The sequence below is a fragment of the Macrotis lagotis genome, chromosome X (assembly GCF_037893015.1).
Source record: "Macrotis lagotis isolate mMagLag1 chromosome X, bilby.v1.9.chrom.fasta, whole genome shotgun sequence".
Lineage (NCBI taxonomy): Eukaryota > Metazoa > Chordata > Mammalia > Peramelemorphia > Peramelidae > Macrotis > Macrotis lagotis.
Window position 1 is genome coordinate 105093520 of NC_133666.1, and position 16570 is coordinate 105110089.

At 33.9% G+C, this 16570-nt stretch overlaps 1 protein-coding gene across 1 annotated transcript in view; it reads right to left on the reverse strand.

Annotated features, from left to right (window-relative positions):
- Nucleotides 1-1662: 1662 nt before the first annotated feature.
- Nucleotides 1663-16570, reverse strand: part of TMC1 (transmembrane channel like 1) — a 146330-nt gene continuing 131422 nt past the window's right edge. Inside the window, exons 14-18 of the mRNA XM_074203763.1 lie at nucleotides 16024-16263; nucleotides 12219-12344; nucleotides 6516-6594; nucleotides 6364-6415; nucleotides 1663-1868 (exon numbers count right to left, since the gene is read on the reverse strand). Coding sequence (XP_074059864.1) covers nucleotides 1846-1868; nucleotides 6364-6415; nucleotides 6516-6594; nucleotides 12219-12344; nucleotides 16024-16263 — 520 coding nt within the window. The 3' untranslated portion in view covers nucleotides 1663-1845. The remainder of the gene's footprint in view (nucleotides 1869-6363; nucleotides 6416-6515; nucleotides 6595-12218; nucleotides 12345-16023; nucleotides 16264-16570) is intronic.

Here is a 16570-nt window from a genome sequence, read left to right on the forward strand (position 1 = left end):
GCCTTGCAAAAAAAACCCCTAAAAAAGTGTTTAAAATCAAGTTATGGACTGGGGTAATAAGCAAACAATAGAAGAAAAAATAATCTGACCATAGAAAGTTATTATGGTGATAAAGAAGATCAAAATGTACACTCAGAAATAGATAACAAAGTCAAAACTCCTACATCCAAAGCCTCTAAGAAAAATATGAATTGGTCTCAGATCATGAAATAGCTCAAAAAGAATTTTGGAAATCAAGTAAGGGAGGTAGAGGGAAAAAAATGGGAGAAGAAATGAGAGTGATTTGGGAAAATCATGAAAAATGAATCATCAGCTTGGTAAAGGAGACACAAAAAATTGCTGAAGAAAATAACACCATAAAAACCATATTGGGCCAAATGGAAAAAGAGGTACAAAAAGTACCTCATTGAGACGAAGACTGCCTTAAAAAGCAGAATTGAACAAATGGAAAAAGAGAGATACAAAAGTTCACTGTAAAAATAATTCTTTAAAATATAGAATTGAGCAAAAGGGAATCTGATGACTTGGTAAGAAATCAAGTATCAATAAAACATGGGGGGAGAAAGAACAGAATAAAATGTGGATTGGGGGAGATAGGATGGAGGGAAATACAGTTAGGAAAAGTATCTGTAGGAAAAAATATTGAAACAAGTTTCTTTGATAACTGATAATTTTTGAAGCATAAAGAACTGAATTAAATTTGTTAAAAAGTTTTTATAATCCCCATTTGATAAATAATCAAAAGATATGAACAGTTTCAATGAGATTATCAATGCTATTCATGGCCTTAATTTTTTTTAAATGTTCTCACTATTGATTGGAGAAATGCAAATTAAAACAATTCTGTTGGATTGACTAGTAGAACAGAATCGGAAAATGACAAATGTTAGAGGAGATGTAGGGAAAATGTGACATTAATGCATTGTTGGTAGAGTTGTGGAATGCTTCAACCATTCTGTAGAGCAATTTGTTACAATGTCTAAAGGGCTGTGAAAGCACGTATACCCTTTGATCTAGTAATGCCACTATTAGGTCTGTATTCCAAAGAGATGAAAACCTGGAAGGAAAAAAACCTAATTGTATAAGGATATTTATAGCTCTTTTCTGGTGGCAAGGAATTGGAAATTGAAGGCATACCTATCAGTTGGGGAATGACTGAACAAATTGTGGAATGTGATTATGATGGAATGATATAAGAAATGATCAGCAGGATGCTCTCAGTAAAAATCTGGAAAGACTTATATGAGTAGATGCATTGTGAGATGTGAAGTAACAGCAATATTGTAGGATGATCATCTGTGAATAACTTCTTTGCTTTTCTCAGCAGTATGGTGACCCAAGACAACTCTGCAAGACTTATGATGAACACTATCCATCCTTAGAGAGAGAGCTGATTGTTTTAAGTTGTTAAGTCTTAAGCTTTAAGAGAGATTAAAGCATCTTTTTTTTAACTTTATTTTTCTTGAGGTTCCTTTTTTGCCGGGTAGGGGTCTCTGTTTTCTTTCACAACATGACTATTTTGGAAACATTTTGCATGACAACACATTTTTAACTTATATCAATTTACTTTCTTTCTCAATGAGGGGGTTGTGGGGTGGGAAGAAGGGAGAGATGTGGAATCAAACTTTTTAAAATGAATACTAAAACTTGCTTTTACATGTAACTAGAAAAAATAATTTTTTTAAAAAGAAAGATAGTTGGAAATGTGCTTGACTTTGAAAGACAAAAGAAATAAGGAAGAAGATTGAAATAACAACATGGAGGTTTTTTGGACATGCAGACAACTCATTATTCTTCCTTTCCAAGGTTAGGGTTATTTGTGAGTCCCAGGAGTGTCTGTTAGGGTTACTGGCCACCTGCTGCAGCTGCTGAAACAAACATATGGAAAAAAAGAAAATAAAAATTTAGTCTTCTATATAATAAATGAAAATAAGTTTATTTGAAATTCATATTTTTATAACATATTGCATACCATATGTAACACATGATTAAATAAAAATTTTGCATAGAGAGTATTTTCATATCCTCACAGCAATTCTGTAGAAAATAAGGTGAGCAAACTGATTTTCATTAACATATATTTTTTCCTAATAATTCTAGCATTTTAAAATGCTATGTTGATTTCTTTTGTGATGAATAAAATGAAGATTCAAAGGATCACAAAATTTAGGACTAGAAAGGACCTGAAAGCAATATGGAGGAGTGGCTAGAAAATCCTAGACTTAGAGTCCTGGGTGCCTCACAATGAATCCTACATTAAATCCTAGGAACATGTCAATCCCCAGTTTTATTTCCCTCACCTATAAAGTGGTGATAATAATACCTATTGAACCAGGGTAATTGTAAGTATCAAATAAGGATTAAAACTATTAAGAATCATATAAAAGACTGCCCCAGATTGCTATTAATAAAAGAAAAGAGGTTTCACCTCTCAACAAGATGTCAAAAATGGAAATAGTCAGTGTTGGAAGAGCACACAGGGGGTGCTAGAGTCAGCTCTAACCTGCATGATAGAACCCATATTACATTTCAATATGAGAATTTATTTATACTTCAGAAATCAGAAATCTCTATAAATCAGATCTGGATTATTGTTTTGTGAATAGTATATCAGCTTGTTAGTATATAGACATAACTGTATATAGACTGTATATAGTATATAGGCTTAAGAAAGTTTGAATAATGCATTAAACTTAAGCATGTAACAAGTGGAATAGAAAGTAACTTCCAGTCCAATTGTTATATTTACACCCATGTATTTGCTCTATAAATATTGTTTAGTAGGAGACTCAAAGAATAAAATAATCACTGAAAAAGAGTCCTGGTAATTGTAGACTAATAATATCAATACCAATAACTGACATTTATATAATTCTTTAACATTTACATGGTGCTTTACATCCATTTCCTCATTTGAGCCTCCCAACCTCCCTGAAATCCAGGTGCACTAATGTACTGTGAGTAGAGTTGTGTGAATTGGTTCAACAATTCTGCAAAGCAATTTGAAATCAGGGGAAGACAGTGACTAAAATTTCCACAAATTTGCACATGGAAACTCCACTTGCAGACATTTATTCCCAGGAGGTCAGGGATTAAAAAAATTCCCATTTATATATTTATAAAATATTTATATTATAACTCTTTTTTTTCTAATTGCTAAGAACTGAAAAGATAAGGAACCATAGTGCTATACCAGAAAGTGATCTAAGGGGTTGATTAATTCAACTCTCTAAATGTACATTGATTGAGGAGTAGAAATGATGAATGTAATGAAAATAGAAGCATGGAAAGAACCATATGAATTGATGCAAAGTAAAGTCAATTAGGAAAACAACAAATACAATGAACTTTGTAACTGGCAAGCACAATAACAGCAAAATAATCAAAACTGAATAAATGGCTCCAAGAAAGAATAAGGAAATATACCCCTTTCTCCCTCCCATTTTCCAGAAGTGCTCCCACCATAGTTGTAGAAAAATTTATATAATATAGTTGCTATGTTTGATAACTTTGCTGAACTATTTGCCCCTTTTTGTTCTTTACAAAATATGGCTTTCTGGGAGGGGGAGAAGGAAGGGTTTCATTTGGAAATATAGGTGATACAAAAGATCAGTAAATTCTTTGTTTAGTTTATTGTATTGCAAGACTTAAAATTCTACACTAATGGAAGATGGGAGCGCTTGGAGGAAGAGGATGACATGAACAAAAGGCAGTCATAACTATGATATTTTGTGGTTCAATGCAATCATCACACTTAAAAGCACCCTCAAATCTACTTTTCAATATATATATATTGGTTAAGGGGATGGATATAATAAGATATAATAAGGCTTCTGCCTGGAGACACTTTCTACTTTGGGCATCATAGGCATTATAGAGGCGGTAAACTTTGAGTAGAATACCCGGAGAAGAAGTTTGTCAGCTTGCAACTTCCCATTTTTAGTAAATATTCTTGTCAATTAGGTGCTAAAGTCTATAAGAGTTGTAAGTTCTATCAGCACCCTTTAAATATCCCCATCCCACCCCACTTAGACAAAATCTTGGTCTTTGCACTCTAGTTATGGTTTTGGGTAAAAGGTGGAGCTCAGAGTAAGAAGACCAGGAGAATATGAAAGGTTGGACAAGACAAGAGAAAAAGGCAGAAGTTGATATTTAAGTCTAGCATGTGATGTCTAAGTCAAAGGGTATGGGCACTTATGATCCTGAATTATGATTAGGACAATTCATAGTTTTACCAACAGTGCAATAACTGATTGTCTTTCTACACTATTACTAAATATTGTCATTTTTGTCAAATTATGGAGTGTGCAGTAAAACCTCAGACTTTTTTAAAAATTTTGAAATGCTTTTTTCTTTTTTCAGTGATTTGAAGCAATCTTTCATAAAGTTACTACCATATTTCCCCATGTATATGATGCATCCTTTTTTGAAAAATTTGGGGTCTGAAAACTGGGAGCATCTTATACAGTGGCTGTAGTTTTTTTTACCTGCATATCTTGCTTTTTTGTACTTGTCTTTGTGTTCATTGTTTCACATTTGTTACTAGTATATTAGTTACATTTTGCCATGTTCTGCCCAGAAATGGCTCAGAAAAGATTTTTGTATAGTGCTGAATTCAATTTCAAAGTGATCCAGTTTGCAAAAGTGAATGGAAATCATGCTTCTGAATGTGAGCTTGGTCCTTCTCCAACTGAGAAAACAATCTAAGACTGCCTATGGGAAAAAGAAACCCTACTGAAAATACCCCAGGAGAAGAAGACCATGAGAGACAAGTCAGAAAAATGGCCTGAATTAGAGAGGGAATTGAAGAGATGGATTGAAGAGCATAGGAATTCCTGTGTCCACAAAGATGGTTTAGTATGAGGCAAGAATTACTGATGAAAAGGAAGTGACTGATTGGATCATGAAATGGAATGGACTAAGTATGAGCACACACACCAGACTTGCCCAAAAGATGCCTAAAAGCTATGAGCAGAAGGTCCTTTAATTTCATTATGAACAAAACGAGTTCAATAATACATTTTTTTTTCAAATTTTGGACCCCCAAATTAAAGTGTGTCTTACATGGAGAAATATGGTAGTTTGCAGTTCTTCTGAGAATTGTTTGTTCTTTTCCTCTGAACACTTATCTATCAAAAAATGACTTTCTATTTTATATATTTGTATTAGTCCTCTGTCTTGAAAATCAGATCTTATCAGAGATATTTAATATAAAGATTTTTTGACTTTTGTTTCCATTCTTATCAGAGGTGAATTAATTACTTTTCACTTTGAAGAAAAATTATCTATTTTATCTTTTGTGGTTACTTCTAGCTCATATTTACTTAAGAATTCTTCCTCCAGTCATAGCTGTAAATTTAATATTTAGCTCAATTTTGAATTTATTGTATCATATGGTGAAGGTGATTTTTTTTTAGATTTTTCAAGGCAATGGGGTTAAGTGGCTAGCCCAAGGCCACACAGCTAGGTAATTATTATTAAGGATCTGAGGTTGGATTTGAATCCAGGTACTCCTGATTCCAAGGCCAATGCTCTATCCACTGCTCCACCTAGCCGCCCCTGAAAGTGATTTTCTAAACCCAATTTCTATCAATATGCTTTCCAGTTATCAAAGCAATTTTTGTCAGGAGTTTGTGTTTTATTATTCCTGATTCAAACTTATCTAATCTAGCCTACTGATATACTTTTATTTTTAATGAGTATTAAATAAGCTTGATAATTACTATAAATGGCATAATTTTCGATCTATTCACGTAATTCCATTTTTTAAACTTCCCCTTGAGATTTTAAATATTTTGTTATTATTTGTCTTTTCTAGAAAATAGTTTGATTGATATAGAACTAAATGTATAATTTAATTTATATACTATTATGATTTTCATTTTATCCAAACAGTCTAGGCTTACTCCCTTCAGATATTTAAATATGTCTTTAAGGAACATTTTGTAATTGTATTTATATGAGTCATTAGTAACTTGGCAAATTGTTGATTTTCAGAAACTTTAGGCATTTTTTAGTTATTTTGAATAGAATTTCTCTATCATTTCTTCTCAAATTTTACTATTACTACAAGTGACATTCATTTTTGTGAGCTTTCTTTGCTGATTCCTAAGATTTTCCAAGTCAACTATTATGTCATTAGTAAATTGAGATGGTTTTGTTTCCTCTTTGTCTGTCTTTTTATTTTAATTTCTTTATCTTGTCTAATGGCTATTACTTGTATTTACTGCATAGTATATAAGTATATTGTCCTGGACACTAATACCACTACTACTACTACCATCACCTTGATCCATATATTCTACCAAAATGTCTCTTGAAAAGAATCTACTTACAAAATGTTGTCACAAAATTATTTCTAACCTGCTCTTGCAGCTGCCATTTTCTTGTTTCTTATTTTGTTCTCCTCTGCTTGCTGTACAAAGAAAAGAAAATGAGATGAAACACTTCACATCTTAGTCTTTTCTCTGATTTGAAAGTAATGAGACAATATTTCCATACAATGAATATCTTACCATCTTCATCTTCTTCTTTAATTCCAAGTTTCCAAGTTTCTGTACCTTGCTGGCAGCATTGAGATAATAGATAGTCAAACTAAAAGGAGAGGAAAATAAGATAGTTTCTTTTCTCTCAGACAATTTTTAAAAACAATTGAGTTTTTAAAAGCATAGAATTTTACAACAATGAAGAAACTTAATAATAAGAAGAAATTGAGGTCCAAAGACCTGTTGGACTTCTTGTCCAAGTTCATACAAATTATGACAGAGGTCAAAACTGGAATCAAGGTTCCTATTCTCATGTTTGGGACCCGACACTTCCCTACCTCCTTAGCCAACTTCTCTTCTTAAAGGCAGATAAACAAGGTAGTAGATGGAACCTGGAATTTGAAGTCAGAAAGTTATACATTCAAACTCTGCCTCAGGTACTTACTCTATGACCTTGGGTAAGTTTTCTTACATATCTCAGTTTCTTCATTTATATAATTGGGATAATAATAGCACCTATCTCCCAGAATTTTTGTAAATAATATTTATAAAGCACTTTACAAATCTTAAAGAACTATATAAATGCTATTATTATTATGTTAATTTAAGCACTGGAACCTTCTATTTCACTCTCTCATTTCTTACCAATTTTTAATGATTCACTGATGTAACAGTGAACAGTTGGTACTTGCCAACTTAAAAAATCATTCTTTTCATTAATGTCTTCTATTTATCTAATTCATCCCTGTTTTTTATTAACATAGATGTTTCATATAATTTGCTCATTTACTTTTGGAAATTAGTACCTAATTATTTTAAAAAGCAACTCAGAACTTTTAAGATACCTAGAATTGGACAATTTGATTCGTATCAATCAAATGAATCTATAAAAAGAAAGATGTTAATCTCTTCTAATGTATGGATTTGAAGGCAGATAAATATATATTTAACATTGTTTTCTGAGGTTGATAACTGGCGATGGAACACAGTTCCTCTACTCACAAACTTCCTAGATTAAAATGTTTGTGAGCCATCTGGCACTAGTAAGGCAATTACTTATATGATTTGGCTCAGTCTAAATTGGTATTTATCTAAGTAATATGAGAACTTGAACTTTTTTGCACAGTCTGTCAATCATTGCTGGAATCTACTCAATAAAACAAACTCTCTAGGTCTCTCTTACCATAAATTCAGAAGAAAGCTAGACTTGTAAATCACATTCAGGTTTCACTTTAACCACTGGATGGTGCTGTCTTAGTAATCAAGAGACAAGGTCGTGTCTGCCACTAACTAGAACGGCAGGCAAATCATTGAATTACTCTAGGTTTCATCATTTCTTTTCTGTTAACTAACAGGATAAAAAATAATATTCAACACATGACTTTAGTGAACCAAAAGTTGGTCAATTAATAAGCAACAATGTTCATGAGTATCTACTATGTTTTAGGTGCAGGGGTAACCAAGACAGAAGTGAAATAATTCCTGGGCTCAAGGAGTTTACTGTGTTGAAAGGGAGGGGGAATAATATGCACACAAATATGTGCTATATATAAGAAAAATATATTTGGAGTAGAAGAAGTAGAAGTCAGGTCTTCAATTGAGTCTCAAGGGAGAGGGTAGGGAAGGAGAAGAAACAATAAAAAGTTAAAGAAAATAAAAAGAAGTGGAGAATGGAGGGATTACATTCTAGGTACTGAGTACACTCACAGAAAAGGCATAGAAATGGGAAATGGAGAGTAATGTCTGAAGAACAATAAAGCCAATTTGACTAGAATGGAATGGGAGTATTATGTAATAAGACTGGAAACACAGATGAAAGCTAGTTGTAGAGAGCTCTTTTGCTATACAGAAAAATTATTATTTTATCCTAGAGGTAATATGAAACATTGGGATTAATTGTGTGGAAGAGTAACATACATTTTAGTGAAATCATTTTGGCAATGCTGCTGAACTTAAAAAGAAGAACCAACAAACTCTCTCTCTCTCTCTCTCTCTCTCTCTCTCTCTCTCTCTCTATATATATATATATATATATATATATATATATATATATATATATATATCACTAGGGACTGTATATTGACTTAGAAAAATCACATTGTTAATATTATGTTCTACTGTATTTTATTTATTTTGTTAAATATTTCCCAATTGCATTCTAATTTAGTTGGGGCACTTGAAAGTGTTGCCCCATGTTTGACACTTCTTGTTTAGGGAATAGATAGGAATGGGGGGAGATCTGAGTCAATTAAGAAAACTATTACAGTGGTCTGATTTAGATTGGTAGTTGTATGGATGTAAAGAAGGGGATGTTGCGGAAGTAGCAAAAATATGTCTTTAATGGGTATGTGGGATGAATGACATTGAAGATTCAAGGATGACACAAAGATTGTAAACCTGTGACCTCAATAGAAACAAGGAAATTTGGAGAAGGAATAGGTTTAGGGAGAAAAGATAATGAGTTCTATTGTGGACATTTTGAATTTTGAGTTATCTATATGGACATACAGTTCAATTGTCTATTAAGTAGCTCAAAATCTCCAAAAGACAATTATTCCCCTTGCTAATTTAATTTAAATTAATAATAATTACCATTTACATATCACTTAATGACTTGCAAAGGGCTTTACATATTACTTCACTTGATCGTCACAATAGTCTTGTGAAGTGCTATTATCACCATTTTATAAATGAGGAAACTGAGGCTAAGAAAGGTTAAGTTATTTGCCCAGGGTTACCGAACTGGTAAGTGTTTGATCAAGGATTTGTATTTATATCTACAGTCTCCTGTCTCCTGTCTCCAAGGCCACTTCACCATCCAACTATTCTACCTAGTGACTCCAAAAGATAGTGAGAGAATATCATACTTAAATTTTATCAAAGCTAGCATTAGATTGAACCCCACCCCCCCAAAATATACATTTTAAAACTCTAGGATAGTAATCCATAGCAATCTCTGAATGCAAATCCTACTAAATCTTAGTATCCTAACTATGGAAGTACATTTTATACATCTTAACACAACTCACAGCTTTAAGTAACCCATATTACTAACCTTCCTATGCAGATTGTTGCTATCATAGACTTAAAAATACCTTGAGGGGTGGCTAAGTGGCACAGTGGATAAAGCACCTGCCCTGGAGTCAGGAGTACCTGGGTTCAAATCCGGTCTCATATACTTAATAATTACCTAGCTGTGTGGCCTTGGGTAAGCCACTTAACCCCGTTTGCCTTGCAAAAACCTAAAAAAAAAATGCCCTGAGATCTCTATTCTGCATTTGTTCAAAATGGTCTGTTAGAGTGTTATCTAGTTACCCCTAATGCTATCAAGAATTTTTTTCCTTTCACAGCTAGTGTTTTGGTAAAGAACTCATTTCTAAAATATATAGAGAACTGAGTCAAATTTATAATACAAGTCATTCTCCAATTGATAAAGGTCAAAGGATATGAACAGGCAGTTTTCAGATAAAGAATAGCTATCTATGATCATGAAAAAAATGCTCTAAATCATTATGGATTAGAAAAATGTAGGTTAAAACAATTCTGAGGTGCCATTTCCTATTAGATTGCCTAAAATGACAAAAAGGGAAAATGAGAAGTGCTGGAGGGGATGTGAGAAAACTGGAACATTAATCTGCTGTTGATGGAATTGTGAAGTCATCCACCCATTTTTTTTTTAGGTTTTTGCAAGGCAAACGGGGTTAAGTGGCTTGCCCAAGGCCACACAGCTAGGTAATTTTATTAAGTGTCTGAGACCGGATTTGAACCCAGGTACTCCTGACTCCAGGACTGGTGCTTTATCCACTACGCCATCTAGCCGCCCCTCATCCACCCATTCTGAAGAACAATTTAGAATTATACCCAAAGGACAATAAATCTGTTCATATACCCTTTGATCTAGCAATACCATTATTAGATCTATATACCAAAGAGATCATAAAAATGGGAATGGGAAACAGACCTACAAAAATATTTGTAGCAACTCTTTTTGTAGTGGCAAAGAATGTAATACTGTTGTTCTGTAAGAAATCATGAGTGAGAGGACTTCAGAAAAGCCTGGAAAAACTTCCATGAATTGATGCTGAATGAAGTGAGCAGAACCAGGAGTGAATTTCACACATTAACAGAAACAATCTGTTATGATCAACTATGATGGACTTAGTTTTTCTTAGCAGTTTAGTGATTAAGGACAATCCTAAAAAGATTTGTGATGGAAAATACGATCCACGTTCTGAGAAAAACACTATGGAGGCTGAATGCAGACCAAATCATACTATTTTCACTTTTTAAAACTTGTTTTGTTTTTTCTTTTTCTCATGTTTTTCCCCCTTTTGTTTTGAATCTTCTTTTACAGCATGAAGAATATTAAAATATGTTTGGCATGAATGTAAACATATAACTTAGATACATGCAGTCTTGGGGAGAGGGAGGGAAAAGAGGGAGATAGGAAAATATGGAACTCAAAAGCTTACTAAAAGACAAATGTTGAAAACTACCTTTGCATGTAACTGAAAAAATAAAGTAAAATAACATTCAGAATTTTTTAGAAAACTTTTTTCCTTTGTGATAAACCAAGAACTATTAAAATCAGAAAATTTTCTGTTTTAGAAATCATTCTGTCTAATACTTAATTAAAAAAGAGAAATCCTTAGAAAGTAAATGACTTGTCTAAGGTCACACAATTTTGCCTTATTACATTCTCATTAGAGAAGAGAGGCCATCTTGTCCAACTCTTTAATTTTACATATAAGGAAACTGAGTTTCAAGGAAGTTAAATAGTTTGCCTGTGAATTAAAGTGTCAAAGGGAAGATCTTAATTCAGGTCTTCCTGATTCCAAGAATGTATTCATTCTAACAAAATTCTAGTGGTACCCTCCTCTCAAATAGCTATTATCAAGAAAAGACTGAATGAAAGATTGATGGGTATGTTGGGTCTTGATCAGTGAACTGCTAGGTGACCTGAGAAGTCCTACCTCTGAGAATTTATGAACCTATGAACTCTTTTCTATGAACTTCTAATGATCTTTCCTCATGTCCTTCTCCCTCTTCATGTTCCTAGTTTCAAACCTTATGTTCTGTTGTACTGGCAAGCCTATAGTTTGTTCTTATTTTTTTGAAGTATCAATGTCTCAAGGGAGTGAGAGGAGGCAAGGGTTAAGTGTTTTGCATACATGAGGAAGGAGTAGATGATATTTCCAAGAATCCTATGATTCTATTTCATAAATAAACATTTATGTATGGCCCACTAGTGCTAGTGCTTCTAATGTCTATGACCTTTAAGGTCCTCAGCTCTGAAAAATGGCCAGAGGATACTCAAAGTTCAGACTAACTCTAAAATTCAGGATCATTATGTTTGTTTATTCAATGCCATCTGCTCCATGGGTTTGAGAGGTAGGGGAGAAGGGTGAAATTCAGTTTCCTGATTAGATTTATCATTATAATGTTCCCTTTTGTTGTATGTTTTAATTATTATTTTGGCCAGTTGTAGACAAGTTATTTAATCCTAAATGGTGAAAAGAGATGTGGAAGCCTGAATCACATCCAAAAGGATCAAGATTAAGGGTCATGAATTTCAGACCCTTACCATAAAGTAATCAATCCTAAACTTAGTTTGGTTTTATTGAGACCTTTGGGAATCTAAGAATGTAGGAAAGTAAAGAGAAAGGAAAGGGGTAGTGGTGGGAGAGGAGAAGAGAGTTATAAAGGCTTTTCTCTTAACAGAAATATACGTACACCATGATCAAAATGATAGCAATGACAAGTCCAGGGTTAGAGAGCTGCCGTAAGATTTTTGCCAACCAGCTGGGGAAATCATGCTCCAGAGTTTCACCAATGACTTCAAACATTCTGTTTTTGCCGCTGAAAAACAAGAAGATAAAAGATAACAACTGACTTTTGTGAAGGTCTTTACCATTTGAATGGCTTCTTTTATAAGCATTATGTAGTCTAACAACAGCCTTATGATATAAATTCAATAGCCTTCAATTCAAATGCAACTCAAACTTTCAATAAAATATATTTATTTAACAGATGACCTAACTGGGGCTCAGAGATATAAAGTTATTTACTCAAGGGCACACAGCTAGTTAAGAACTAGAGTCAAAATTCAAACCCAAATGTCTGTGACTTCAAATAGAGTCTTCCAAATTATATCCTGCTACCTACAGACATGTGGCACTAATACTAGCAAAACTGAAAATGATGCTCTAACACTGCCCAAGAACAGAGAAAGAAAATTTGGTAACACATAATCCATGGTTCTCTTAACATAATCATGTTTGCTTCTCACTGAGATGAAATACCAAATTGCCTTGAGAAACAAAACAAAATATCCCTCTCTGCTCTTCATTTCTCTGCTCCTCTTTGCCTTTTCCCCTTATCTCTTTCTTCCTCCTTTCTTCTTCCTCATTTCCTCTCCTTTTTTCCATCTCTTTTCTTTCATTCTCCTCTTCCTTCTTCCATACTTATAGACGCACACACACACACACACACACACACACACACACACACACACACACACCTATAACCAGTTTCATGAAAATACCACAATTAAAAAAAAACTTTTTCCTTGACTGTCCCATGCTACTACTGTGTATCCTTTTTTCTTCCCTTCTCTGCTAAACCTCTAAAAAAAGTGATTTTTCACTCATTATTTCCTTTTCATCATCATCACTTTACAAACCCCTGCAATCCAAGAGGATATTCTTAAAACATAGAATTTTGAGGTTAAGAATTATGAGTTTTGTTTTTTATTGTCTTAGTTTCCCAATTGTTTATCTTAGTGGATTAGCAAATAAAACTAATAAATTATATTTATTTGGCTAGATTCTATAGAATTTGAAGATTAATTTGTCAATCATTACTAAATTTGCTTATTTTTCTCTTATTTCACATAGTTTTCTTTGAAGGAAGCCATTCTTTGATTGCTGACATATAATCTATATATTTGTAATTTTAACAAAAGAAATATACAATAACAAAATGTGAACCAGCAATAATCTCAAATGCCAATCTGCCAATCATTTTAATAAATATTCAAGAAAGTTACAAATAGACAAAAAAGCTGAAAAATTATTCCCCTTTTTTTTAAACTTCCTCTTCTTACTCTCACAGACTGATGAAAAACAAAGTGATACAGAGGTCATGTGTAAAGAAGAATCAAAAAAGTACAGAATGGTACAATTGAAGGAACACTGACTTTGGAGTAAGAGGTTGTTGCTATTCAATCATTTTAGTTATAACTGACCTTTTGTGACTCCATTTGGAGTTTTCTTGGCAAAGATACTGAATTGATTTGTCATTTCCTTCTCCAGCTCATTTTACAGATGATGAAACTGAGGCAAACAGGGTTAAGTTACTTTCCCAGGATCACATAGCCAGTAAGTGTCTAAGGCAAGACTTAAACTTAGGAAGATGAATCTTACTTATTACTCCAGGCTCTTTATTCAAATTCTTTCTTTCTTACTACCTGTGCCATCTTGGGCAACTCACTTAAATTCTCTGGGCCTCAATTTCCTCCTCTATAAAATGAAGGGAGATGGTATTAGATTGAGAGGGTTACAAAATGCCCCAGCTTCTTAAGACTGTGCTATGGTCTAAGGCTGTAATTTTGTCTTCAGCCTCTAGATGGTCATTCTCTATATTATTTATTACAATTCAAAAAATGGAACTCATTACTCAACATCTTGTTCAAGTCCACTGAGACCCAACTAGTAGTTTAACTTATGTGAGGACAGTTAGCTTCGGGTAGAGGATCTGAGTAATTATGACCCCATGGAAAGAAATTATACAAATACTACTACTATCATTATTGTCCCATTCCAGTTCCCTAACTAAGGTTGACCCATCAAGTGCATGCTAATCAGTGGCTAACTTTCTCATTACTCAGTCTTTGATTACTCACTCCTAAGAGGGCTTATGGCATTAATTTTCCTTGTCCAATATATGAATTTACTCAATCATGGGATCAATTGGAAACTATGTTATAGTGAGAAGCATAAAATAAACAATTTGCAAATGGGGTAGTAACTCATATTTATGCCTTTTTCTGATTATGGATGTCAAAAGTTTATCATTGGCAACTGGGGAGCATGTGTGAAAATCAGGATCATTTTCCTTCTCTCTCTCTCAGGATTCATAGAGATTTCAGTAGGCTATAGTGATGAGCCAAATCTACTAATATGAATTTAATTTAGATAAATGTAAAGTCCTAAAAATGAGTTCAGTAACCTTCTCCAACAACAGTACAAATTTCCCATTCCCATGCCTTAGCTAATGACTGTTGCCTCTGTCTGAATGAATTCCTCACCTTAGTTTGTTTTTTTTTTTTAGTTTTTTTTTTAGTTTTTGCAAGGCAAGGCAATGGGGTTAAGTGGCTTGCCCAAGGCCACACAACTAGGTAATTATTAAATGTGTGAGGCTAGATTTGAACTCAGGTACTCCTGACTCCAGCGCCAGTGCTCTATCCACCCCCACCTTAGTTTTTTTGAATGCCTATTTTCCTTCAAGAGTCAACTGAGGGGCAGCTAGGTGGTGCAGTGGACAGAGTACTGGCCCTGGAGTCAAGTGTACCTGAGCTCAAATCCGGTCTCAGACACTTAATAATTACTTAGATGTGTGGCCTTGGGCAAGCCACTTAACCCTATTTGCCTTGCAAAAAAACCTAAAAAAACCCAGAGTCAACTGAAACATTACTTTCCTCATACTTCCAGTTCCTAATGCCCTCTTCCCCTCTATCCCTTCCTCATCAATCAATTCTCTCTCTCTCTCTCTCTCTCTCCATATATACACATATATATGCATATATATTTGTTTATATATGTTTATATGTGTGTGATGCTTTCATATGATAGAATATAAGTTTCTTGTAGCCAGGAACTTTTTCATTTTTATCTTGTATCTTCAGTAGCTGTGATTGGAGCATGGTAGGCAATTAAATGCTTGTGGATTAAGATTCTACAATCTCTCTCTCTTTCTCTCTTTCTCTCTTTCTGTTATACTTTCATTTTTGTACATTCTTCTGTTCACAAATGTATGGTCCTACTTTTTATTCATTATTTCTCACAACTAGAGCTATACCATTCTGAAGGATAATTCAACTTTTATTAGGTGACCTCTGGGATAACCTGTACTTTCTGTACTTCTGGGTTGTAGGAAAGAGTACCTTTCCAACTGACACAGAAAAATCTGCCTGGTGGCATGGGAATTTAGGTAATGTGCCCTAAGAAGCTAACCTAGTTATAATTTCACTAATTGCTTCCATTACCCTTTGAATTGGAAATGTCTCTGCACCACTATTCATTCACATTTAGATCTGGAGTTGTTAAGGAATTCATTAGGTATGGCTCCCATACTTATGAGCCCACAAGAAGAGCTGGCATTAGAACTCATTGTTCCAGGATTTTATTGAGTCTAGGACCTTCTAAACAATTTTGCCTCTATGTGCGAGTGGGAAGAAGAGGGAATAGCATTAGAGTTTGCAAATGTACAGCAATCTCATTTTACAATAAGTAAAAACAGAGTTTCAAAAGTAAGGTACCTGAATGGGCCACAATCGAAAGATGGTGGGAAGGAAACAATCATATACAGTACTGGCATTGTAGACAAGAATAGGATAAGCAGAAGCATAGCCAAATAAAAATTATTGGACTTGGAGGCTTTGAAGACCCTGGCCTCAGGAACATTACAACACATCACAGCCCAGCACTGAAAGTACATGGATGTATGCAGTCGGAGTATGTTGATAGCTGGGAGGCAAGGAGCATAAAATGATCCCATCCTAGAAACAAATAAACAAGAACATGACTCAATTTTGGAGTCTAATATTAAACTCACAAGATCTCCTTTAATATCACCCTCCTGTTGGGAAAGGTGGAAATTATATGCCCACTTTCAGTCTTATTGTCAATGAATTAAACAGTTGGCCAAGTCATTCTTTTCTCCATATATTATAATGGCTCTACCCTAACAAGGTCTATATTATTCTATGGTTTTAGTAATTGTTATCACTCAAATATCTTTGTATATACTGTCAGAAAAGGATTTTATTTATAATCAAAATAATTAAGCCACTTTCCATATAAGCA